Source organism: Stenella coeruleoalba, assembly GCF_951394435.1.
Source record: "Stenella coeruleoalba genome assembly, chromosome: 19".
Classification (NCBI taxonomy): domain Eukaryota; kingdom Metazoa; phylum Chordata; class Mammalia; order Artiodactyla; family Delphinidae; genus Stenella; species Stenella coeruleoalba.
Genome location: NC_137165.1, coordinates 18,332,279 through 18,357,872, shown reverse-complemented (window position 1 = coordinate 18,357,872; position 25,594 = coordinate 18,332,279). Strand labels below are relative to the sequence as shown.

The following is a 25,594-nucleotide window of genomic DNA, read 5'->3' as shown; positions in this document are numbered from 1 at the left end:
CATCTTAGCATTTACCTTGTGTTTTCTGTTCAAGAAGTCGTCTTCTTTCATCCATGTCTTTTTCTGGAATACCTTCCATACCATATATTTCCAACTCTATGTCTGTTCTCCCAGGTATTGCATTTGGTACTGCATCTATTGTCTCTTTATGCACCTAACATTAAAAAACAAACCAAAAAGACCCCACACAAACAAAACAAAAACCTTCCATTAGATAAACAAAAGTGCCTCATGAAAGTCTTTTAAAGAGTACTTTTATATTACTCAGAGACCACTTAGTATAATAGTTAAGAATGACCGGTTCCACAGTGAGACTATGTGGATTCAACCCCCAGCTTTATGGCCTATTAGCTATGTGAGATTAGGCAAATTCTTTGACCTAAGCCTCAGTTTACTTCACCTATTCAGCACCTAACTTCTGGGGTCATTTTTAGGATTAAAACAGATACTGTGTATGTAAAAAGCACTTGGCAATGTGAAGCACATAGCAAGGGCTCAATAAACAATTTCAAGTTTACCTTATAACCTTGATTGCTTGAATTATTAAAAATGAACTAATAGTGCTACTCAAATCAGGGAAGTGTGAACTAAGTAAAGCTTATGAAGTCTTAAAATTAAGTATTAAAATAAGTAAATTTTCCAAGAATGTATCCTGAGACAGCTAGTAGCTACAAACCACAAAAGTGACATTTCCAATTAGCATTACCCGTAACTAATGAGTCACCTGAAGAGCTTAACACTGCCACAGTAGTGATCCTGTCATTTTCCACCTCTGAATTTATTTGGCAGATCACAAAAAGAAGTCCTTCAGAGGTTTTATTGTAAAATAAAACACTGGGGATCTAGCACCTTTTTTCACTGTATGGTTTTGCTAGATCAAACATTTCTAACCCTCAAACGCAAATAACTTTTGCCAATATGCTAAAATCCCTGTCGGTCTTGGTTTCTTCCGCAAGGTATTACCTTAGGCTAAAGGATGTCAAAGTATTTTGCCTAAATTATCAGCTTCACCTGGAAGCTTATTAGAAATGCAAATTCTACGCCAATAAAAATTTTAAAACAATAAATAAGAAATGCAAATTATCAGGCCACACCTGAGCCCTACTGAATCAGAAACTCTTGGGTGGAACTGCAAATCTATCTAACAAGACTTCAAGGTGATTCCTTTGCATACTCAAGTTTGAGAACCACTTATTTAGGTTAATGACTTGGATATATTGGTCCAAGTAATACTCAATTTTTCTTTCCTTCCAAGACACTTTCATGGAAGAATAGAAAGGTAATTAAAGAAAACTAAGTATTTTCCTGGAAGAGTATCTCAAAGATTTTAAAAAGTGATATGCAAATCAAATTCACAAATTATCTTATTGTGATTAAAAGATCCATGAATAAAGCTACTCAATAAATGACAATCACCATTTCCTAAATTTTTTGGAACATGTTACTTCTCTTGATGAAGGCAGATGAAGTAACTCATACATATGTTCTCTGAAAAAATACAATTACATTCACATACACATTAACTAGTTTTCACTACATTTCTAAGTGATGAAGGAAAGAACTATCTTAATTAAAAGGTATTGGAAAGAGAAGAAAAAATAACGCCATTCACTCAAAATCTTCCCAACCTTATGTTACAGCCAGAATTAGATTTCTTAGAGTCTTACATAGTAGAAATTAGTATGGTCTCGGCTGAAAAGATAGGCGCAAACATTGATGTAAAGTATCTAAATTACTAATGTCCTAAACTAATCTATAAAACTCCAGCATGTGTCTGATTTAACTGCCATGCCTATCTCACAAGCTCCTGTGAAATTATGGTAAGAACATATAAACAGAAGCACTTAGTCAATTAAAGATTATTACTAGTAGTTTAACTAATCTTCCAGCTTCCACTCACTCCATTTCTCTGCTCTTCTCTATAGTACAACTCCTTGAAATAGCACCTCTAGTTTCCCCTCTCATTTTCTCTTGCAAGCATTCCTATCAGCCTTTCATCCTCTACATTCTAGGAAATCACTCTTGGCAAGTAACCAATGACCTCTAGTTTGATTAATCCAATCTTAGTCCCGGGCTTAACTAACCTACCACCAGCGTTTGACTTAAATAAATAACTCACTCCTTGAAACATTTCACTTGGCTTCCACGGCACTACTCTCTTGGTTTTCCTACCTTTTCAATCTTGATTGGTTTCTCTTAATCTTCTGACCTCTAAATGCTGGGAGTGGCCCATGGTGGTGTCGTTGGCACCACTTTTCTATCTATGTTCTACTCCCTAAGGACATATAATATCATGGCTTAAAATAGCCATCCTTATACTGTATCCCCCCAAATTTCTATCACCAGCTCCAACCTCTCTGAACTGCAGACCTGTAGATTCAACTGCTTATATGACATCTCCATCTGGATATTCAACAGACCTCCTCAAAATCTCAAAACTAACATACCCACACTCAAAATTAACATAAGATGATCTTGATAGCCTCATCCCTAAGCCTATTTTTCCTGCAGCTTTCCACATTTCAGTACAGTCGTCCCTTGATATCAAGGCATGACTGGTTCCAGGACCACTCCCCCCAATACCAAGGATGCTCAAGTCCCTTATATAAAATGGCGCAGTACAGTTAGCCCTCTGTATCCACGGATTCTGTACACGTGGATTCAACTTACCGAATTTCAATTGCGGTATAATACGCAGATGTGGATACCAAGGGCCAAATGAATACAGTAACTCACTTTTCACACTGCTCAGGCCAAATACTTTCAGAACATCCTCCACTCCTCACTTTCTCATACTCCACATCTAATTCATCAGCAAATTCTCTGTCACCATCACCTCTTGCCTGGAACACTCTTGCCTGGTCTCCTAAGTGGTCTTACTGCACTCTACAGTCTACTCTCAACCCTGCAGCCAAAACGACTCTTTAAAAAGTGTGCCAAAGCATGTTACATCTCAATTAAAACCTCTCATTTCACTCAGTATTAAAGAAAATGGCCTACAATAGCCTGCAAACCCTCCTATGTAAAGTAAGCACATTGCTGTCCTTGCCCTCAATATAGGAGAATGCCCCTGAAGTGAAGGTCTTTCATCTGCTGTTCCCTGGAATCTCTCCCTCACCTCCTTTCAGATCTCTGTTCAGATGTCAGTTTCTCATTCAGGCCTGTACTACCTTGTGGCCCTCCCCTATCCCCCCTACCTAGTTTTAACCCCTACCTAGTTTTAGTTTCCTCTGTCACATATCAGCATAAAATTAAATATTTATAGATTGTTCTCCTCCACAATGTAAATCTAAACTCCACAATGATGACTTTAATTTATTCACTGCTGTATATTCAATGCCTAAAACACTGTACAGTACTGTCTCACAGAAACTTTGTGATAAATGGTCATGTTCTGCATCTGTACTATCCAATACAATAGTCATCCACCAGTCACTTGTGGCTGAGCACAGGAAATGTGACTATAATGTAACTGAGGAACTGAAGTTTTAAGTTTTAAATTTCTGTTTAAATAGCCACAAGTAACTAGTGACTACCACAGTGGAAAATTGTGGGTCTCATATTTTTAAATGGATACTGAATTGCTATTATAGCGACATAATTGGAGTGAAACAGATCTTTATAAACTTATTTTTAAACTCAGGGAAGCAATATCTTGTTTTAATTTACCTCCCTGCCTCCTACCAACAGTAGTTTCCAATGAATGGGGATTTGCTCATCTCACATCTCTCTAGGGTCCAATTAGGCAAAAATTCAGGCAGCTCTAGGACTGGCAAAAGTAGAAGAAATAATGTTGAATAAAAAAGGTACTTATTAGATCTTCAAAAATATAAATTACAAAGCCCTCCCCACCTAGTAGTTAAGAACTCAAGAAACCTAGAAATTATTAAGTGAAACACAAGGGCCACCATTCCAAAAGAGGTCCATGGGATAAATGGTAGCTTAGCCCCAGGCAACAGATTTTAACAAATCGTTCAAAGACAGTGAGTAATGGTGGTTAATTATGTACTAATTCTTATGGGATTGGATTTGGTCAGACTGCCCACAAAATTTAAATCACTGATCCTTGTTTTCTTAGCCAAGTACTGACGAAATACTTCGTGATCTTAACCTAATTGTCACCCATCTAAATCTAGGATAAAAGGTATTATCAATAATTTAAAGGTAAATAGTAGCATAAACTCTTTAAACATGAAAAATCAATTGTTTATCTTCTCAATGGCTAAAGAACAGGTTTTTTTTTTTTAATTTTAAAGCTTACCGGTCATCTTACCTAACCTTTTGCAATAAACAACAACAAAAAAAACTCTACAGCTATCAAAGAGAAATTCAAGATTTTTTTCATGTTGTTTCCAAACTACAAGAGAGCAAAAATTAAATACGAAAGAAACTCCTTACCTGCATGCAATGAATAGCTAAGCCAGGTCCTGTATACAATTTCTTATGACATATATGACATTTAAAATGCTTTGCTTTTTGGTGCTGTATAAGGATCTTCTCATCATCAAAATCTCTATTACAATACCTGATCACTATTGTTAAGGTACAAAACTAGCACAATAGTGACACTGCCTATAAAAAATAAATCTGTAATGAAAGAGAATAGTAGTAACATTAAAAACAGGCAACAGCTAAAACCAAGAGTACTTTATATAAAGTCTACTTTTGATATTTATTATACAACTAAGGATTAACCTGCCACATAATTTTGGAATTTTCAATGTCCTGGAAGCTCACAATCTCACATTATCTCTTCACCACCCCTAAATAAACACATCTCAGTAGGCAGTATAGTTTTGTCAAATTCCCGCGTTTCACAGATTTATGTGAAATTAACTTTTCTTTTGTTCAATGTCTCAACATTTACAAATGCACACTGTGAACTGGAAGGGTTCAAAATGTTTTTTAAAAAAACAAACCCAAAGTTAATGTGGACAGATCTTCAAAAATTAGAAGATAAAAATAATCGAAATACTAATAATTTACCTAACATTTAAAATTTAATGTTTATATTATTTAGAATCTGAAAATAAGTTCATTGCGACAATTTCCTATGAACAATCCACAAAGCTGCTTGCAATTCCGTACGAATTTGTCGCCCAAAAATGTATATAAACTCACAGATAAGTTCTGTTAATAATACTGAGAATTCTTCTATCCCTTGTCAGATTTTCCTAAAAGCACTTTACAAAATCTGTAACCGGTTTTCAACTATTATATAAATAAATGCAGCGTTTTTAGGTACCAGACAGTAAATAAAATCAACTGAAACGTAAAGTTTACTAACGTTTCGGGGGGGGGGGAACCGACGCCACGTTTCCTTATTAAGAGGCACTTTCTCACTGCAATAAAACAGGTAAAAAGATAACAAGAAACCCCACCCTGTAAGAGAACGCTTCTCCAAGATTAAGGCGTCAGTGGGTGGGAGGCGGAAGCTAGATCTTCCCCCCAACCCCCAGCAAAAAAAAAGGGGGGGTGGGGGGCGTCGAAATCAGGGTTGACTAACATAAGCCTTTACTAAACCACCGATTCTACAAAAAAAAAAGAAAAAAGAAAAGAGTGGGTGACCGACTCCGGAAGCTCCCCCCTTATCCGCCACAGAGTCAATAAGCGTACTATACTCGAAGCTCAAGTCCCTTTGTTGAACCGTCACCAAAACAACGGAGTGTGGCAGAAGACTCCTCAGGGGACTCTGTCCTTGGTGAAGGGGGTCCAAGCCGCCTCCCCGCGGGTCAACGCTCGCACCAAACCAAGACCCTCCTGAGTCACGGAGTCCCACGGCCCACAACTGACAGAGCTTCTCGCCCCAGGGACCCCATTTTCCGAGAAACCTTCCCAAATCTGAGCCCAGCCACCAAACCACCGACCCCGAGGCCTAAATCCCACTCTCCGCCATAGGCCAAAGCCAGGCCTCCCCGTCCCGGTCACCACCAACCGGCGCCCCCGCTCGGCCTCGACTTCAAACCGACAAAGGATACCAGCACCACGGCTTCAGCTGCTTCTTCTTCTTGCGACCCATAACTGCGCTCTACCGACAGAAAAAAAAGGAGGAGAAAACAAGCAGGAAAAACTAGCCAAAGAGTCTCTCACTCTTCCGACCCAACCGCCACCTCCGTGTCCCACAGGAAACAGCCACAAAATGGCCGACGCCCTCGCTCGCTGCTCTGCCTCCCGTCAGGCACTGCGGCCGGGGGCGGTGCCAGGCAGGGGAGGTTCACATGACGAGGCCTACGCCCTGAGTGGGCGGACACTCGCGCCAGCGGAGGGCCGGCTGCCATCTTGTCCGTGCGTCCGGTCCGGGTTCTCCCGTGCGTGCGAATTACTCCGGGTTTACTTTGTTTATAAAAGAGCCGATGATACGTAGGTGCGCCGAGACAGCGCGAATTGGAGAAAAAAAAAAAAAAAACCTCAATAGGTTACCAGAGTAATTCAAGGTAAACTACAAATAAAGGATAATTGAGACAGCGCCCAATTTTTCTTTTGTTTCATTTCCCGGATTACTCCTTTCTGTAGTAACTGTCGGACGTTTGCCTACTAAGTCGAAGAAGTCGGAGTCTTTGCCTTGTAATTCACAGATCGGTGACGGATGCGTAAACGACGCAGCGTGACCACCGCGGTGACGGAAATTCGAGGTGCTGCGGAACCTCAGAGGAGAGGAACCGTTTACAGGGCCTTGGCGGTCATTGGGGTATCGAGGAAGGTTTCCTGCAGGGTCAATGGGAGCAAACGAGGTGGAGAAGAGGGTATCTCACTCAGGGCGCAAAAAGTGCACGTCTTTGAGCCTGAGCACCTGAAAAAACGCTAGAGATAGTAGGGTTGGAGCTCGTAGTGAAGGGGCTGATGGCAAGAGGTAATCCTAGGGAGGCTGGCAAAGGCGACTTCCGGAGATTCTCCAGCAGCCTGAGGAGCTGGATTTTATGCTGAAATCTCTGGGAAGCAACAGAAGAATTTTAAGAGCGCAGTTAGAGAAAAACGCAAATAAGAGTATAGCTGGTTAAGAGTCCAGTGCTTGGGTTCATTTTCCACCAGTGCCCCTGCCTATTTGCATGGCTTTGGGCAAGCCACTTAAACTTCCTCTGTCTGCACTTATAACAGAGTTTGGCATAGAGAAATAACCAGTAATGTAAATTAGATGTTACTATTAAAAGGAAAAAGTAATAGTAGATATCCATGGAGCGCTTATCGTGCGCCAGACAAGGTGGTAAGTTTTACATTACTTGTCTCAACAAACCTGTGATGGAGGTGCCATTGTTATCACGCGGTTAACATAGATGAAGAAAAAGAGGCTTAGGGGAGTTGAAGCAGGGAATTCCCTGGTGGTCCAGTGGTTAGGACTCCTCACTTGCACTGCCGAGGGTCGACCCCTGATGGGGGAACTAAGACCCCACAAGTTGCGGGGGGAGCAGCCAAAAAAAGGGGGGGCGGGAAGTTGAAGTAATTGACACAAAGTCACAGAGTTAGTAAGTATGAAGCTGAATTAGATTTGAGTTTTAGAAAAAATCGTTTTGCCTACAGTGGGAACAGTGGATTGGTGGAGGCTGAAAGGCAAGTCATAGAGAATGTGACAGTAATCTGGATGAGAGATGAAATTGGTCTGAAGTAGGGAGTGGTTATATATAGAAAAGCATTTATTCATTCTAACTAAAATAAAAAATAAGATAATTTTAGATGGTGCCCAGTGCTCTACCAAAAACAAAAATGAAGAAAGAAGGTGATGGAACAATATAAGGATGTCCACTCTTGCCACTCTTATTCAACATTGTACTGCAGGTCCAGCCAGGGTGATTAGGCAAGAAAAGGAAGTAAAAGGAATCCAGATTGGAATGGAACAAACAAAACCATTTTTATTCAGAGATGGCATGAGTATGTGAATAAAAGAAAAAGCCCGCAAAGAAAAAGTAATGTGTTGAAATCCTACCCCCCAGTACCTCATAATGTGACCTTATTTGGAAATAGAGTCTTTACAGAGGTAATAATGCTAAGGTGAGGTCATTGGGGTGGACACTGGTGACTGGTGTCCTTACAAAAAGAGGAAATTTGGTTGCAGAGATAGGTATAGAAGAAAACACTATAAAGAGATAGGAAGGAGACCACTATAAATCAAGGAGAAAAACCTGGAACAGACTTTTCCCCATAGCCCTCAGAAGGAACCAACCCTGTTTTCACCTTGCCTTTGGACTTCTAACCTCTAGAACTGTGGGACAATAAATTTTGTTGTTTAGGGTGCAGTGGTTAGTACTCAGCACTTTCACTGCTGGGACCCCAAGGTTCAGTCCTGCAAGCCGCACAGCCAAAAAAAAAAAAAATTTTGTGTGTGTGTTTAAACCACTCAGTCTGTGGTACTTTGTTAATGGGAACCCTGGAAAACTAATACACTTGTTTGTAGAAAATTCTACGGAATACATTTTTTAAAAATCTAGAGCTAATAAGAGTTCAACAAAGTTCACAGTACAAGATCAATATACAAAAATCAATTGTACTTCTTTTTTTTTTTTTTTTTTTTGCGGTACGCGGGCCTCTCACTGTTGTGGCCTCTCCCGTTGCGGAGCACAGGCTCCGGACGCGCAGGCTCAGCGGCCATGGCTCACGGGCCCAGCCACTCTGCGGCATGTGGGATCTTCCCGGACCGGGGCACGAACCCGTGTCCCCTGCATCGGCAGGCGCACTCTCAACCACTGCGCCACCAGGGAAGCCCCAATTGTACTTCTATACACTAGCAACAAGCAATCTGAAAATAAAATTAAGAAAACAATTCTGGTTACAATAGCATCAAAAAGCATAAAAATTAGGAATAAATTTAACAAAAGTTCTGAACTATATTCTGGAAAACCAAAATATTGTAAGAAATTAAAGATCTAAAGAAGTGAAAAAAAAAACAAAACAAAACAACCCTGAGATTAATTGTCCAATAATTTTAGGTCAACAGTCATCCTCAATTCAATTTTGCAGTATTAAGAGTTCTAGAGGGACTTCCCTGGTGGAGCAGTAGTTAAGAATCCGCCTGCCAATGCAGGGGACACGGGTTCGATCCCTGGTCCGGGAAGATCCCACATGCCATGGAGCAACTAAGCCCGTGCACCACAACTACTGAGCCTGTGCTCTTGAGCCCACGAGCCACAACTACTGAAGCCCACGCGCCGAGAACCTGCGCTCTGCAACAAGAGAAGACAGTGCAATGAGAAGCCCGTGCACCACTCGCCGCAACTGGAGAAAGCCTGCGGGCAGCAATGAAGACCCAAGGCAGCCAAAAATGAATAAATAAATTAAAAAAAAAAAGAGTTCTAGAGCCAGAGTGGGTTTGAATGCCACTCTGCCACTTACTAGCTATTTTACCATGGACAAGTTAAGTAATACTGGCCTTGGTTTACTCATCTGTCAAATGGGATAATATTTACCTCATGGAGTTGTGAGAATTAAATGAGTAAGTATTTGTAAAGCACTTAGAAGGGTCCTCACACACAGAAACTGCTCCGTACATGTTAGCTATTATTTTTCTATATAAAGTTAACATGGGATATAGGTGTACTTTAATATCTTTGATATAGTGATAGGGTGAAATGTGCAAGAAAAACATGCCTAGGCGTTACAAAATCTTAAAACGAATTCAGCAAACAGTTCTTGAGCACCGTAGGCCGTGGGCTAGGACAGAGGATATAGCAGTGAATAAGCTGACATTCTACTGGGAGAGACATAGTAAACAAATACATAAGGTGGGGGCAAGTGCGATGAAGAAGAAGTAAATATAAGGGGACAGGACAGAGACTGATGGGACATCAGTAGAGGTGCGTGTGGGATGTGTTTTGCATAGGGCAGTCAAGTTCTCTCTGAGGAAGTGACGTTTCTGCAGAGACCTGAATGATGTGAGAGAAGACAGGAAAATCAGGGGGCGGTCCAGCTTCCTCGCCTGAGAGCCCGGGAAACCGGCGGAACGCAGATACGCGAGGGCCGGGAGCCGGAGGAGCCGGGCCACCGAGGACTGTACGGCAGCGGGGGAGCGGTTTGGCGGGGACACAGGGCCGTTCAGTGGCCGCCGCGATGCTCCCTTCCTTGCAGGAATCGCTGGATGGGGATGAAAAGGAGCTAGAGAGCAGCGAGGAGGGTGGCTCCGCTGAGGAGCGGAGACTCGAGCCGCCGCCCAGCAGCTACTACTGTCTCTACAGCTACCGCGGAAGCAGGTGCAGCGCCCGACCGCCCTTGTGGCCCCGCCCCGGCCCCACCGCTCGGCCCCGCCGCCCGGCCCCGCAGCCCACCCCAGGTCCCGCAGCCTGGCGGCTCTCAAACGCCGTCTTCTCCCCTCCCAGCCAAGGTCTCTGGCCCTCAGGGCCCTCCTCGCCTTACGCGGTACTTCCGGGCCCCCATCCTGGACTTTTGTGCCTGGCCCTCCCATGCCTGTGCGCTCTGTCCTTAACATCTTCCAGCCCCTTCCTGTCGCCCCTGCCTTTTGTTTAGCGCAGTGCCACACACGCTCAATAATGTCAATTCCCATCCCCTGTCCTTCCTGTCATTGTCTCCCCACTTTCCTCCATCCCCAACCCGCCATCCCTACCCCCACGCCCACCTTCTAGTTACCCTCTGTCCTTGTTGCCTCTTTTCCCTCTGCCCCAGCAGACTTCCTGGGGTTCTTCTGGCCCTGTGAAGTCTGTTTTTGTTTTTGTTTTGGCCGCAGTGCGTGGCTTGGGGGATCTTATTTCCCCGACCAGGGATTGAACCCAGGCCCTCAGCAGTGAAAGTTACGAGTCCTAACCAATGGACTGCCAGGGAATTCCCTGTAAAGTCTGTTTTTAAGAGTAAATTTCCTTGACTCTTCTGGATGTTTAATTTAGCCTTTCCTCCACCCCTTAAGTGGCCTGGAGAGAGAGGGAGCTCTTGTCAGAGCTGTTTTATGGGTTTTCCCTGTCAATGGAGGCAGTGGAGGATTCAAGCACTTCTACCTTGCAGCATTTTAGTTGACTGCCCCTATCCTGCTTGCGGGGGGTGGGGCCCCATACTCCGCTTGAGTTAGAACCCATAAGTTGATAGCTGACTTGCTTTTGCGGCATGCAGATTGGCACAGCAGCGAGCGGACAGTGATGATGGAAGCCCAAGTGGCACAAATGCAGAAACTCCCTCTGGTGATGATTTCAGGTAAAAACAGCTTGGCCATATCCCGCGTATGTGCTTTTCTCTTAAGGGCATCTCTGGCCTGCAGATGTCAGTGGGTACCCTGTCTCCACGCAGCTTTCCCTGAGTCAAACCATCAAGCCCACCTCTCCCCTAGGAACCTCATCTTGATTTTATTACTTCATTTAGTCAAGGCTGGGGCAGATCCAAATACCCTTGTGATTAGCCCCAGGGTGATTAGCCACACAGTTAATCTGAGCTTCTTGATTGGAACTCCAGTAAATATTCAATATGAGTATCAAGAAATTTAAAATCCTCCTTTCCCCCCCGCATTGAATACCCTTTCATAGCTCCTCTGCTGCACGCTACAGTGTAAACTCCAGGATAGCAGCGATTGCTGTCTCTTTTGTTCATCGATGTCTCCCTACCTAGTACCTTGAGTGGTACCTGGCACAGGGTAGATATTTAATATATACTTATATATATATATATATATGAATGAATGAACCTCAACACTTGTTGGATGCAAAGTGGAGTATAAAACAAAATTATGTTCACTGAGTGACTGGATGATGGATGATTTAAGGAATTTTTCAGGTACTGTAATAGAACTGTGGAGATATATATATATATATATATATATATTTAAGTCCTCATTTTTAGAGATACCTAATGAGAAATTTAGGGATGAAATAATATGATTCCAGAAACTTGCTTCAAAATAAGTCTGGGAAGTGGGAGGTATGGACAACATGGGAGTACAGGTGAAACAAGATTTTTTTAAAAATAATTTTTATTGCAGTATAGTTGATTTACAATGTTGTGTTAGTTTCAGGTGGACAGCAAAGTGAATCAGTTATATGTATACATATAACCACTCTTTTTTAGATTCTTTTCCCATATAGGCTATTACAGAGTATTGAGTAGAGTTCTCTGTGCTATATACTAGGTCTTTTTTCGTTATCTATTTTATATATAGTAGTGTGTAAAAGTCAATCCCAATCTCCAAATTTATCCCCACCACCAAGTAAAACAAGATTGCCCATAAGCTGATAATTGTCAAAACTGGGTGGTAGGTACATGTGGGTTCATTATACTATTCTCTCTACTTTTTATATGTTTGAAATTTTCCATAACATGAAACCAAAGATGTGAGGCGTACTGGGTTTATATTTTATATTGGGAAGTTTGATGACAGAAAAGCTTTTCTTCCTGCATATTCAATTTATAGTTTCTGTTTATATTCTAATCTCAACCAAACTGAAGTGTTTATGTTTAGCTCATAAATGATCACTAAGCTGGTGTGTTCATTCATGGGTAGTAGGTAGTTGGAGGATTGAGGAAAGAAGAGGAGGCATGAAATAGTGATCTCGAGGGACTTCCCTGGTGGCACAGTGGTTAAGAATCCGCCTGCCAATGCAGGGGACAAAGGTTCAAGCCCTGGTCTGGGAAGATCCCACATGCCGTGAAGCAACTAAGCCATGTGTCCCACAACTACTGAGCCTGTGCTCTAGAGCCCGCGAGCCACAACTACTGAAGCCCGCGTGCCTAGAGCCCGTGCTCTGCAACAAGAGAAGCCACCGCAATGAGAAGCCCGCGCACTGCAACGAAGAGTAGCCCCCGCTCGCCACAACTAGAGAAAGCCCACGCTCAGCAACGAAGACCCAATGCAGCCAAAATTAATTAATTTAAAGAAAAATAGAGATCTCAAAGAGTTGAGAATGAGTGAACCAGGAAATGTGATAGCTGGGCAGCAGTAGGGCCCACTGGAGGCTAGTGGTCATTTATTTATGTATGTATGTATGTATGTATTTTGGCTGTGCTGCACGGCTTGCAGGATCTTAGTTCCCCGACCAGGGATTGAACCCGGGCCCACGGCAGTGAAACCACCAACCTAACCGCTGGACCACCAGGAAATTCCTAGTGGTCATTAATTTAAAATGAGACTAGACACTGTGGATATGGGTTTTTGTCCAACACATTCAGCTGCATAGGTGCAGATGCAGAGTAGGTAGAGAGCTGGACTAACCAGGGCTGAAGTTTTGCTAAGTAGGTACAGGGAGGTGAAAGGGGGGTTGAATGAGAATGTGTGCAGGGGTGTGATTACAATGACTGGAATTTAAGCTTGGTAAGGAGGAAGAAGATGAGGATGAGAAACTTGAGGCTGCTGTGAAAAAGATATAAGGTCAGTGGCTTGGGGGTCCCAGTGGAGTCATAATACTAGAGAGAATGAGCTGGAAAGAGAACTATTTTAAATGGATGAGGTAGATCATACTTGGTGATATACATTCCTAGAAGCCTCACCAACAGGAGTCAGATAGAAAGCTTTGCCGAGTCCTTAGTGAGGGCTTTTAGCGATGTCCTGTCTGACTTGCGGGGTGTAAATGCAGAGTCCACTGGTAAGGAACGTGTGTCTTTCATTTGTCAAGCCTCTCCTTGGCGGATACTAATCTACCATCTGAATTGGAGCCAGAGCTGTGCAGTTTCATTGCTAAGCGTCTTTCTAAGGGAGCAGTCTTTGAAGGGCTGGGTAATGTTGCATCTGTGGAGCTGAGGTAAGTATAAAATGTGCTGTATCCTGAGATTTTATTTCTGAGCTAAATATGAGAAGTGGTGAGAAACTCCAAAAGATCAGTACCTACTAGACCTGCAAAGTTCATCTTTGTTCCCTGGCAGCTGAGCACTGGGCCTCACATTTTTGTGGAATGGAATTAACTGAACGGCAGAGACTCTGCCTCCTCGGTGTACATATTTAGTCTTGTACTTGGAAGAGAAGAGCTCATTACCAAAACTATAACTGTATACTTTACAGTGGTAAAGGGCTTTCACAAACTTCAATGCCATTCTCCTTGCAAAGGGGTGATAAAGCAGATACTCTTACTTCCATTTTCAGATGAAGTAATAAACTCAGAGAAGTTGAGGTCCCAAGGCTGGTCACATTGATGGAATTCAGGCTTAAATATAGGTGTCCTCAGTCGAATTCCAGCCATCTTTCTACTACACCCCTTGATTGTAGTTCACTTCAGACCATGATATTGGCATCAAGTCCTCTCAGGAGTATGAGGCCACATACCAAAGATAAGGCCATCGGATAAACACTTCACATCTGCCTGGAGCTTCAGTGATTCATGAAGGTTTAGGGGAGGGAGAAAAGATGATTATATTTATGTGAACATGGAAAAACTATGAACAAGAGTGAAATTTGCATGAATTTTTCACATAAGACAGGAGAATTCAAAGAAATTCCATGTTTGTTAGGTGCTGCTTTAGCTAAAGCCCATTATGGTATACGTTCATTTTCCTCTGTTGTTACAAGTAAACCAAGAAGTCTGGGAAGCTCTGACCTACTGAGCAATCTAATGGTATTGCCAGACAAGGATGACCAGGGCTCAGAGGAGTCTACAGAACTACATGCATGAGTTATCAAAATAACACATTTAACCTTTTTCTTTCTGTTCTAGAACGCCAGGTTACCGAGTTGGTTGTTATTACTGCCTTTTCCAACAAGAAAAACTGCTTTCCCAAACAACAACAGACTCTGAACATAACTGTTCAGAGTATGTGGTCTGCTTTTTAGGAGGGTCTGAAAAAGGACTTGAGCTATATCCTTTCTTTGGTCTTTGAGGGTATCAGGAAGGAAAGTGTTGGCAGGCAAGTAGAGGATTATTACTAGCAACGTCCGCAAAGGTTTTCTACCTCTTATGCATTAACTCCAATTTCAGACCTCCGTACGACCAGTTTGTCTTGGCTTGTTTTAATTGACAGTTATTTGAGAGATTTTTATATTACCTATTGAGAAATAAAACCCTTTCTTGATTCATCCTTTATTGCTTCCTTAAGAACATACTTTCAGGCTTGAATTGGACAAGTATATTCAAGGGCTGAAAAATAACATGAACTGTGAGGTAAGATGATTGCATTAATCTTTTTTAAAAGAGTTTCATTCCTTTTTTTTTAATATTTATTATTTATTTGGTTGTGCCGGGTCTTAGTTGCAGCACGCGGGATCTAGTTCCCTGACCAGGGGTTGAACCTGGGCCCCCTGCATTGGGAGCGTGCAGTCTTAACCGCTGGACCACCAGGGAAGTCCCTGCGTTAATATTTTTAAAGACTGAGATGATTAACATTATGCGACTGCTATACTTGTCAAATCATCCAAGTGGACACAAACACGTAGAAATTCTGAAAATGTGCTACTTTGCGGGCTAAAAGAAAGGTGCTTGGGGGCTTCCCTGGTGGTGCAGTGGTTAAGAATCCGCCTGCCAATGCAGGGGACACGGGTTCGAGCCCTGGTCCGGGAAGATCCCACATGCCGCGGAGCACCTAAGCCCGTGTGCCACAAGTACTGAACCTGCGCTCTAGAGCCCGTGCACCGCAACTACTGAGCCCGCGTGTCTAGAACCCGTGCTCCACAACAAGAGAAGCCACCGCAATGAGAAGCCCGCGCACCACAATGAAGAGTAGCCCCCACTCCACACAACTAGAGAAAGCCCGCGTGCAGCAATGAAGACCCAACGCAGCCAAAAATACATAAATTAATTTTAAATGGATTTGTTTTAAAAAAAGAAGGAAAAAAAAGAAAGGTGCTTGTTAAGGGAAGCAGGGAACATAGTCGTATAAGTGCTGTATGTTTCACAAGACTGCTTCTGAAGTTTTGCATCTATGAAAAATTCAATTAAATTCAAAGGTATATAGTAACATGCCAAGCGAGGAAGATGACGTTCTTTTCCCAATTTCTAGACACATAAGATTTATATTCTGGTCAGAACTAACGGCCCACAAAGCCTCTGGCACCAAAGACATGCTATGCAATGGGATGACTGTCCTTGAACTCAACCTCAAAGATTTTTAGAAACATCCCAGTTTTCATTAATCGATCTTTTATGAATTAGATACCTCCGTATCAATTCCTTTATCCATACCTTTTAAAAACTATGTGTTTGGTTGGTGGCAGTAAAGTCATAACTCTTAAAATTTACTCCCCATTACACGTGGTAATAATTCCTTTCTTTCACTTGTGCATGTGCTTACAAGACACTGCAGGAGGGGAAAGGATAGCATAGGAGTGAGCCGGGGTTACGAGTCTAGGGGGAGCTGCTCTCCCAGGCTGGAGCTCTCCCTCCAGCCCCAGGGAGCAGCACAGCCAAGGAAGCCAAATGAGCTCCTGGCAGCGTGTCTGACACCCGGAGTGGGCTTGAGTGTTTTGATGCGATGACTTGTATCCTTCCCTGTTCGCATTTCGAGTGTGAACGAACTATCTGCATTCTTTCATTCAACAGGCACTTTATAAGCTCATCCATGGACATTTCAGACGCTGTGCCAGGTGCTGGGGAGATGAGGATTATTAAGAGAGTATCTCCAAGAGTTCACAGTACAGTGGGAGGAGATTGACATGTAAATGCCCCAACTCCTTTCAGTGAAGAAATAGCATGGAACCCTATTAATTCAGTCTCTTCATTTTATATAACGCATTTCTTAGTGTGTTTTTAAGAAATGCAGTACTGAATTAATCCCCACTCTGCCCAACAAGCCCAGCAAAGTTATATCACAATTCCTTTTTTAAAATTTGTGGTGTTAGCTTAAAAGAAGGTGTCTGTCCCCAGTTCTTTTCACTGTCAAGAGTATCATGAAGAAAATGTTAAGTCCAAGGTGAAGGCTGATATCAAAGCAAATGACATTCTCTCTTGATCTAGGAAAGGGGTGGGGAGAACCACGTACAGTCCTACCTGAGCAGCTGGTTTGAGGATGTTGTATGCCCAATCCAAAGGGTGGTTCATCTCTTTCAGGAGCAGCTTACCTTTCTGCTACATGCTGTAAGTATTGCCCAAACAAAAGCATTTCCTTAATTGAGAATCACTTTGGCCAAGTTTGGATTATTTAAAGACATACTTATTTTCTCTGAACATTACCTTCCCCCCGAATATTCATTCAGACAATGCCTGCATTAGGATAGACCACACTCTATTTATTCAGATCTAGAAAGTTACACTACTAAGGTAGAATTGCAAATACTGAGTCTTCTAATAAGATAAAACGTTTTAAAATAATTACCTTTTTTTTTTGGCCGCGCTGCACAGCTTATGCGATCTTGGTTCCCCGACCAGGGATTGAACCTGGGCCACGGCAGTGAAAGCCCCGAATCCTAACCACTAGACCAGCAGGGAACTCCCTAAAATAATTACCCTTTGAAGTGATCTGGAAGAGGTGTAATTTCCAAAATAATTTGAGAAGGAAAATGGAAATCAAAAGGGATTTTACCTATATAAAAATGTCCAAATAAAAAATGAAAAATTCACTAAAATACCTAGACAATGGGGTAGGCTCGAGTAAATGGCCAGGTTTTTCATGTAAATATGTGGTAGGTAGATGCAGCTGAGGCTGGATGGCCCCACAAGCCCAGGTGGTGAAGCCAGATTTCAGACCATTAGTGATCTGAACAAGGATTAGTGATCTGAACAGCAACAGCTGAACAAGGCTCTGGAGCGCTCCCGGACAGTGCCGAGCAAGCATCGTCTAGCGTGGTGGTTATTGGGGGAGGTGATGTTTAGTCACAAGTGGCTGCGCAACAAGGAAAACTGGAATACATGTATCAGTTAGGCTTTATTTTTCTCTCATAGGCTCTGAGTTATACTCCTGTTGAGGTTAAAGAATCAGATGAAAAAACAAAGAGAGACATTCACAGGTAAAGAACAGTTTTGCAAAGAGAACCTTTTCCACAGCAAGCCTGATGTTTATGTTTTTAACACCCACCCCCACTCCCAATGCAGAATGAATTTGCTTCCTCCCTCCCATCCTATAATATAGTTTGTGCAAAAGGATTGTGTGTGTGGCAGGTTTCTGAGTGTGGCCAGTCTCCAAGGCCTTATTCACGAAGGCACCATGACGTCTTTGTGCATGGCCATGACGGAGGAGCAGCATAAGTCTGTGATCATCGATTGTAGTAGCTCCCAGCCTCAGTTCCACAATGCAGGTGAGCCAACAACCCCGGGAGCAGGCTTGTGAATCTCCTTTTTTGCGCTGAGAACAAATGATGCAAACTTATCCTTCCTGTCTTGTGCAGTTTTACATGTTTATCCCCAAATCACCAAAAACAATAGCAGTTCTAGAAACGTGGAAATCATGTCATGCCTAGCAATTCTTCTCCTAGGTATATAGAGAACTCTTGTACATGTACACAAGGAGACAAATACAAGATGTTCATAAGGGCACTGTTTGAAATAGCAAAGAACTGAAAGCAACTTAAGTGTCTGTCAACAGGAGAATTGATAAACTGCTCTATTCATACAATGGAATACTATATAGCCGTGACAATGAGTGAACTAGAGCTATATGTCTCAGTATAGCACACAAATGTATTATATAATGCAAGAGCCATTAAAGAAAAATACAGTTTTAACATATGCAAAATAATACTATATAGGGCTTATAGATAAAGTATGTGGCAAAAGTTTATAGAAAGACATGGGCATGATAATTCTTTCTGATGGGAAAGGAAGGGGATGCGATTGGGAAGAGGCACATGGGAACTTCAACCATTTTGGTATTTCTTAACCAGGTGGTGAGTTAAGTTTTTTTAGACCATTATAGAAGTCTTAAATAATTCATTATAAGAGTTTTTATAAAGGAGGAAAGAATATCTTGATGTATACAAATATTGAATCATTATGTTGTGCACCTGAAACTAATATGTCAATTACACCTCAATTTAAAAAAAGAAAATAGGGCTTCCCTGGTGGCGCAGTGGTTGAGAGTGCGCCTGCCGATGTAGGGGACACGGGTTCGTGCCCCGGTCTGGGAAGATCCCACATGCCACGAAGCGGCTGGGCCCGTGAGCCATGGCCGCTGAGCCTGCGCATCCAGAGCCTGTGCTCCGCAGTGGGAGAGGCCACAACAGTGAAAGGCCTGTGTACCGCGAAAGAAAGAAAATAAATAAAAAGAAAGGAAGAATAAATGTCTTGTGATTTCACTTTTATTTATTTTTCTAAAATATTTTATAGGAAGCAATCGGTTTTGTGAGGATTGGATGCAGGCTTTTTTGAATGGTGCTGAAGGAGGTAACCCTTTTCTTTTTCGACAAGTCCTGGAGAACTTTAAACTAAAGGTAACTAATTGGCTGTGTGCCGAGTGCCACGCATAGTCTTTGTCTGAACTGTAATTAGTACCGGTGACTGAGTAACAAATCTGCTTTATAGCTATGATGTCATTCTCAAAACTAGAATCCTCAGTGCCAGTTTTCCCGTACCCAGTGACGACTGGGTACCTAAACTTTTCATCTTTGCTAATCTGACAGGGTGACGATGGTATATCACTGTTTTTATTTGCTTTATTTATTTATTTATTTTTATTTTTTGGTTGTGTCGGGTCTTAGTTGCAGAGCGTGGGCTCTTCATTGCGGCGTGTGGGCTCTCTGGTTGTGGCGCGCGGGCTTAGTTGCCCCACAGCACGTGGGATCTTAGTCCCCTGACCAGGGATCGAACCAGCGTCCCCTGCATTGCAAGACAGATTCTTAACCACTGGACCACCAGGGAAGTCCTTTTATTTGCATTTAAAAATTTCAGTTTATTTCAACCAAAACCAAAACAGTTCACCCATTTCTCCCACTCCCTACCTCCTGCCTCTGGTGGCTACCAGTCTGTTCTTGAAGTCTATGAGCTTGTTTTTTTGTTTTTTAACTCTATATATATTTGGATTCCACATGTAGAAGAGATCGTGTGGTATTTGTCTTTCTCTGTCGGACTTGTTTCACTTAGCATGATGCCCTTGAGGTCCATCCGCGTTGTCACCGATGGCAGGATCTCATTCTTTTTCATGGCTGAGTGGTATTCCACTGGGTATATATACCACAGTTTCTTTGTCTGCTCATCCGTCAGTGGACACTTGGGTTCTTCGGTGATGCCGCAGGGAACATAAGGGTGCAGTTACCTTTTTGAATAGGTGTTTTGTTTTCTTCAGGGAGATGCAGAAGGAGCATTGCTGGATCGTATTTTTTTCATTTGGATTATTACCTTAGGGTATATTCCCTAACGTGGGATTACCAAGTCAAAGGGTTTGAATGCTTTGGTTCCTCTTACAAATTGCCAGCTTGCACTTCAGAAAAATAGGAACAAATTACAGAATGGCCAGCAATGTGTGTGGGTTTTCTATGCAGAAACTAATACAACAGGTTTTTATCAATCTTATTTATTTTTATTAACTTAATACTGGTACTCCATAGCTGTTCAAATCTGTCTTTAATTATTATTCAGGCTGAACATTTTTTCATGTTAGTTTACTATTTGCAAATAAACAAACAAAAAGACACATTTCAATGGAGCAAATCTATCCACTGTGATATAGCGACATTATAAATTGTAAAGGCAATACTAATGAAAGATGTTACCTGTCATTCTTTATATGTAAACAATATCTTTATTTTATTTATTTATTTATTTATTGGTGTTTTTATTTATTTTATTTATTTTTTTTAACATCTTTATTGGGGTATAATTTGCTTTACAATGGTGTGTTAGTTTCTGCTTTATAACAAAGTGAATCGGTTATACCTATACATATGTTCCCATATCTCTTCCCTCTTGCGTCTCCCTCCCTCCCACACTCCCTATCCCACTCCTCCAGGCAGTCACAAAGCACCGAGCCAACATCCCTGTGCCATGCGGCTGCTTCCCACTAGCTATCTACCTTACGTTTGTTAGTGTGTATATGTCCATGCGTCTCTCTTGCCCTGTCACAGCTCACCCTTCCCCCTCCCCATATCCTCAAGTCCATTCTCCAGTAGGTCTGTGTCTTTATTCCTGTCTTACCCCTAGGTTCTTCATGACATTTTTTTTTCTTCTTAAATTCCATATATATGTGTTAGCATACGATATTTGTCTTTTTCTTTCTGACTTAATTCATCTGTATGACAGACTCTAGGTCTATCCACCTCATTACAAATAGCTCAATTTCGTTTCTTTTTATGGCTGAGTACTATTCCATTGTATATATGTGCCACATCTTCTTTATCCATTCATCCGATGATGGGCACTTAGGTTGTTTCCATCTCCGGGCTATTGTAAATAGAGCTGCAATGAACATTTTGGTACATGACTCTTTTTGAATTACGGTTTTCTCAGGTTATATGCCCAGTAGTGGTATTGCTGGGTCATATGGTATTTCTATTTTTAGTTTTTTACGGAACCTCCATACTGTTCTCCATAGTGGCTGTATCAATTTACATTCCCACCAAGAGTGTATGAGGGTTCCCTTTTCTCCATACCCTCTCCAGCATTTATTGTTTGTAGGTTTTTTGATGATGGCCATTCTGACTGGTGTGAGATGATATCTCATTGTAGTTTTGATTTGCATTTCTCTAATGATTAATGATGTTGAGCGTTCTTTCATTTGTTTGTTGGCAGTCTGTATATCTTCTTTGGAGAAATGTCTATTTAGGTCTTTTGCCCATTTTTGGATTGGGTTGTTTGTTTTTTTGTTATTGAGCTGCATGAGCTGCTTGTAAATTTTGGAGATTAATCCTTTGTCAGTTGCTTCATTTGCAAATATGTTCTCCCATTCTGAGGGTTGTCTTTTGGTCTTGTTTATGGTTTCCTAATTGTCAGTAGAGTCCGGGTCTTAACCATAAATTTGCATTATTCTGTATCTATTTTGTACCATAAGCCTTATTCACAATAATTAAAATAAGTTTTTAAAAACAAACACGAACTAGAATCCTCAAAAGGCATTCCATTTGTATTTTTCAGTGGCTTCTGCATATGTACCATTGCATATCCAGTTAATTGGATTGAATGCTTGCTTATATTTCAAGGACTTCAGTCTTGTAATTCGTGACATATCTTAGTTGGAAAGCACAAAAAAAGGAGTTCCATGCCTAAGGGTTCAAAATTTTGGTGGGGAGGCATGTTGTCACCTTATTTAGGAGATTTGTAAAGTATTTTTACTTTATATATATAAAAGATTTTGTTCTACTGAGGGCAAAGCATATTAGCAATAAAAATGATGAAAATATTCAAAAATAAAAAGCAAACATTTCAGTAACATATGTTGAGTTCTCAGCTGGATAGGAGATCTTTTGCAGGCTTCATTATTATCTCACTAAACACACATTTAACTGGGTAATCTTTTTCTAGGCCATACAAGACACAAATAATTTGAAGAGATTTATCCGGCAGGCAGAAATGAATCATTATGCTTTGTTTAAATGTTACATGTTCCTAAAGAACTGTGGTAGTGGAGATATCCTTTTGAAGATTGTTAAAGCGGAACACGAAGAAATGCCCGAAGCCAAAAGTGTGGTAGCTGTCCTCGAAGAATTTATGAAAGAAGCTCCTACCCAAAGTTTTTGATCACATGTTTTGAGATGATTATATTGTGAAGTTATGCAAGCCTTGGTGTTTGAAATTGCAGTTGTTATAACTGTCATAGGATTGCTATTTCAGATTATTTGAAACATTCTAGGTTTTTTCATGTTGTACTTTTAAGATTAAACCTAATAAGACATATAAATATGATGCAAGTCTTCACTGAGCCCTAGATAGGTGTGTGTTAGAGTTGTGAAAATTTTACATTTGCTGGTCTCATAAATTCTAGATTTCAGGGAGTTGTTCCTTAAAAAACTTCAGAGGTGATTTTGTGGCTTCTGTGAGGAGTTTGCTGCAGTATTTAGCAACTTTTCCTCCCAGAAAAATGATAATACTTCTTTCTCAACGTACTATAGCTTCTTTTTAAAAAAGTACTCCTAGTTTTAGGACAGATTAACACCACGACACCATTTCAAAAACAGATCTGTGCATCCTGTGGGTGCTTGATAGACTTTTTTTGTCTGATTGATGATGGATGATGAAGCCAGATTTCGTGTCAATATGCAAATAAATCATGAGTGTGTAGGGAGGTAAATGAGCTTTAAAAATAGATGTACTAGCTTCAAGATAAAACATTATCTCTGATGGAAAGCTACTGCAGAAGTGGCCCCATCACTTTTCTTCATTTGTTCACAGGTATTTGCCAAGAGCCTATATTTTCTTTTTTCTTTCAGACGAAAATGCTGGATTTTTTAAACAGAGGGTTAAAAAAGAAACAAAGTACATAAATTGTACAAGCAAATGTAACAGAGATTCTTCATGTCAGGGTTAATCATTGCTTTTAGTTTTTTGTACATTTGTTGCAAGCCTTAAATTGTTTTATTCTGAATCAATTGAAAGTGTTCTCAGAGCCGTTTATAATTCCCATGGAAGCCAACTGTAGCTACACACATATGACTGCAGTTTGTTCTGCTTAGCTCTTTAATAAATCCATTTGATAATGATTTTTGTTTAGAAGATCAGAAGTCTTGTGTCCTCACTGCCCTCAGGATGCCCAGAGGAACACAAGCCCATAAAAGTCCTCTCCTACACTCATCTAAATTCACATTAAGTGCTGAGTTTTAACTTTCCAAATGACTGACAATGGCCTTCTGCTTTCTCTTATACTGAAGTCTAGAGACATGACTCACTGAGCCATTTCTTTTCTTTAATGAGAAATATAATTCAGGATCCTCATAAAGGCTTTCATATGGTTTTAAACTTTAATAACTTGGATCATAGTCAGCGTAGAAAAAAAAATCCAAGTAGCATCTTTTTTATAGCATTAAATTCAGAATGACTATGGAAAACAAGCGATTTTACGGCATAGCCCTTGAATCTTTTTCTAATGTAGTGTTGCCCACTTGGAAATCAAATTTTTAAATAAACAATGTTAAGACATCAACATTTTGAGTCTGGAAAACATATTTTTCATTTTCAAATTCACATATCATTCAAGAGTCCATGTTGTAAATAGCATTTAAAAGCAAATGTATTACCTGCTTCAAGTCATTTATGGATAGAGTCAAGGCATAATTACATATTCTTTATATGTACTTTTATATATACTTTTTGTAATGTAAGCTCACCACATTACACAGTTATATATCAAACAGTCTTATTTTAAAAGTGTATGATGAACTGTATATCACTACTGTAGACAAGGAAAATAGTGACATGGAGTTGAATATCTTGTGGGCCATGAGAAGAAACTCAAAGAGCTCATGACCAAAAACATGTACTGTATTCAAATTTTAATAAGCTAATATATTAACTTTTAAAGTTTTAAAAAGCATTTGTTCAAGTGTGGAATACATTATGTATTATTTGTGTGCTATACACAGGAAATGTATGTTTGTCACATATCAAAAATGGTCTCAATTTATCTGTAATTATATTTATAATAATAAAACAACTTAGCTTCTCACCAGCACAGTCATTTTTATTCAGTGAGCTCAATTCTCCAGCCTGACATTTTTATTAATTCACAACAAGTTTATGGGGGAAATTATACTCGTTAGGCTAAGGAATTTGTTGAAGAAGATCAAATCACCTGCTGGGAGACACCTTTCCGCATCTTGCAGGAGGCATCAGGCAGAGTGTAGGAGCAATTTCCATCACAATGTTTTATTCATTGTCCAGTAAAGTTTACCTTTCGAACTCAATAACCCAAGTCAATTCCTTTCACTCTCATTCATTATTAACCATGACAGAATGCCTCTCCTTTACCAGAGGATCCCTTATACCAGATGCCAGAAAAGCCTGCAGGCATCTCAGAAATAAGATTCAGTTACTAGGACTACATTTTCCTAACCATGTGTCTTCTTAGTAATGGAAACCCCACTGGCTTCAATGAAGTCTTTCCATTTGGAGGTGTAAGAAGGCAGCTCCAGTCCTATAGCTGCTAAACTTCTTAGATGTGCCTCATGGACTTCATACCACTCTGCGCTGGCATAAATGCTAGATTCTGGAAATTGGGGGTGATAGGGGGTGATAGCTGCTGATTTTCTTGTGACCTACCTCTGGGAGGGCTGACAAAACGGAGATCCTGTTAAGTGACCACCGAGTTAATGTTCCAAGGCTCACGGCTGTGACCGATGGCCCTAGGCCCAGGGCAATGAGACTGGCTCTTTAAACAAACACCCTGATGCTTCTACAAACTTAGTGTCCTTAAAGTTCTATACAAACACCCGAAGGCTAAGAACACGAACTTTGGAACCAGGCCGTCTTGGGTGTGATCCTACTAGCAAGTTACTGAACTTCTCTAAGCCTTCCCCTCATGTGTCAATACGGGTGTATTTATACCCACTTCACACCAAGTAGCTGTGCAATTAAATGAGAGTAAGATTGAAAGTGCCTCTCGCCCAGTGCCCTGGCTCGTAGTAGGTACCCAGTAAATGGTCTTCATAATTACCTCATTATCGGTAAACATTAAGTAATGGGAAGAAAGAATCTTCCCATTACTTAATGGTAGAAGGGAGGAAGGGAGGAAGCCGAAGAGTGAAGAAGGAAGTGATAAGAGGCCGAGTCCAAAGCTGGCTGAACGACTTCTGGCTACCAGGGAGCTTACCTTTAACTGCCTCGGGTGTCGGAACCTGGAACTGAGTCCTGGGAACACGGCTGCTGACAGGGTCCAGACTTTCCTTCTAGGAGAGTCAGTT

General features: G+C 41.2%; 2 protein-coding genes across 23 annotated transcripts in view; one reads left to right on the top strand and one right to left on the bottom strand.

The window, feature by feature from the left end:
* ZNF207 (zinc finger protein 207) overlaps positions 1 to 6,145 on the bottom strand; it is a 44,845-nt gene extending 38,700 nt beyond the window's left edge. For all 22 annotated transcript variants that reach the window (XM_079905914.1, XM_079905930.1, XM_079905929.1 and 19 more), the window contains exons 1-3: positions 5,979 to 6,145; positions 4,399 to 4,525; positions 16 to 154 (exon numbers count right to left, since the gene is read on the bottom strand). In XM_079905914.1, coding sequence (XP_079762040.1) covers positions 16 to 154; positions 4,399 to 4,525; positions 5,979 to 6,019 — 307 coding nt within the window. In that variant the 5' untranslated portion in view covers positions 6,020 to 6,145. The remainder of the gene's footprint in view (positions 1 to 15; positions 155 to 4,398; positions 4,526 to 5,978) is intronic.
* A 3,673-nt stretch (positions 6,146 to 9,818) lies between these two features.
* LOC307177021 (protein Njmu-R1) lies at positions 9,819 to 24,355 on the top strand. The gene is made up of 10 exons (XM_079903704.1): positions 9,819 to 10,175; positions 11,044 to 11,124; positions 13,530 to 13,655; positions 14,562 to 14,702; positions 14,948 to 15,005; positions 16,794 to 16,913; positions 17,718 to 17,782; positions 17,934 to 18,070; positions 19,098 to 19,201; positions 22,224 to 24,355. Exons 1-10 carry the CDS (start codon positions 10,036 to 10,038, stop codon positions 22,437 to 22,439), a joined length of 1,188 nt encoding a protein of 395 aa, XP_079759830.1. The 5' UTR covers positions 9,819 to 10,035; the 3' UTR covers positions 22,440 to 24,355.
* The last annotated feature ends 1,239 nt before the right edge of the window (positions 24,356 to 25,594 follow it).

What these genes read in the sequence shown, in the direction of transcription:
- LOC307177021 (XM_079903704.1), top strand. Translation starts at nt 10,036, where the DNA reads ATGCTCCCTTCCTTGCAGGAATCGCTGGATGGGGATGAAAAGGAGCTA. An exon ending in TCTGAAAAAGGACTTGAGCT is followed by an intron (nt 14,703 to 14,947) that starts ATATCCTTTCTT and finishes TTAAGAACATAC; the next exon opens with TTTCAGGCTTGAATTGGACA. An exon ending in TGGAGAACTTTAAACTAAAG is followed by an intron (nt 19,202 to 22,223) that starts GTAACTAATTGG and finishes ATCTTTTTCTAG; the next exon opens with GCCATACAAGACACAAATAA.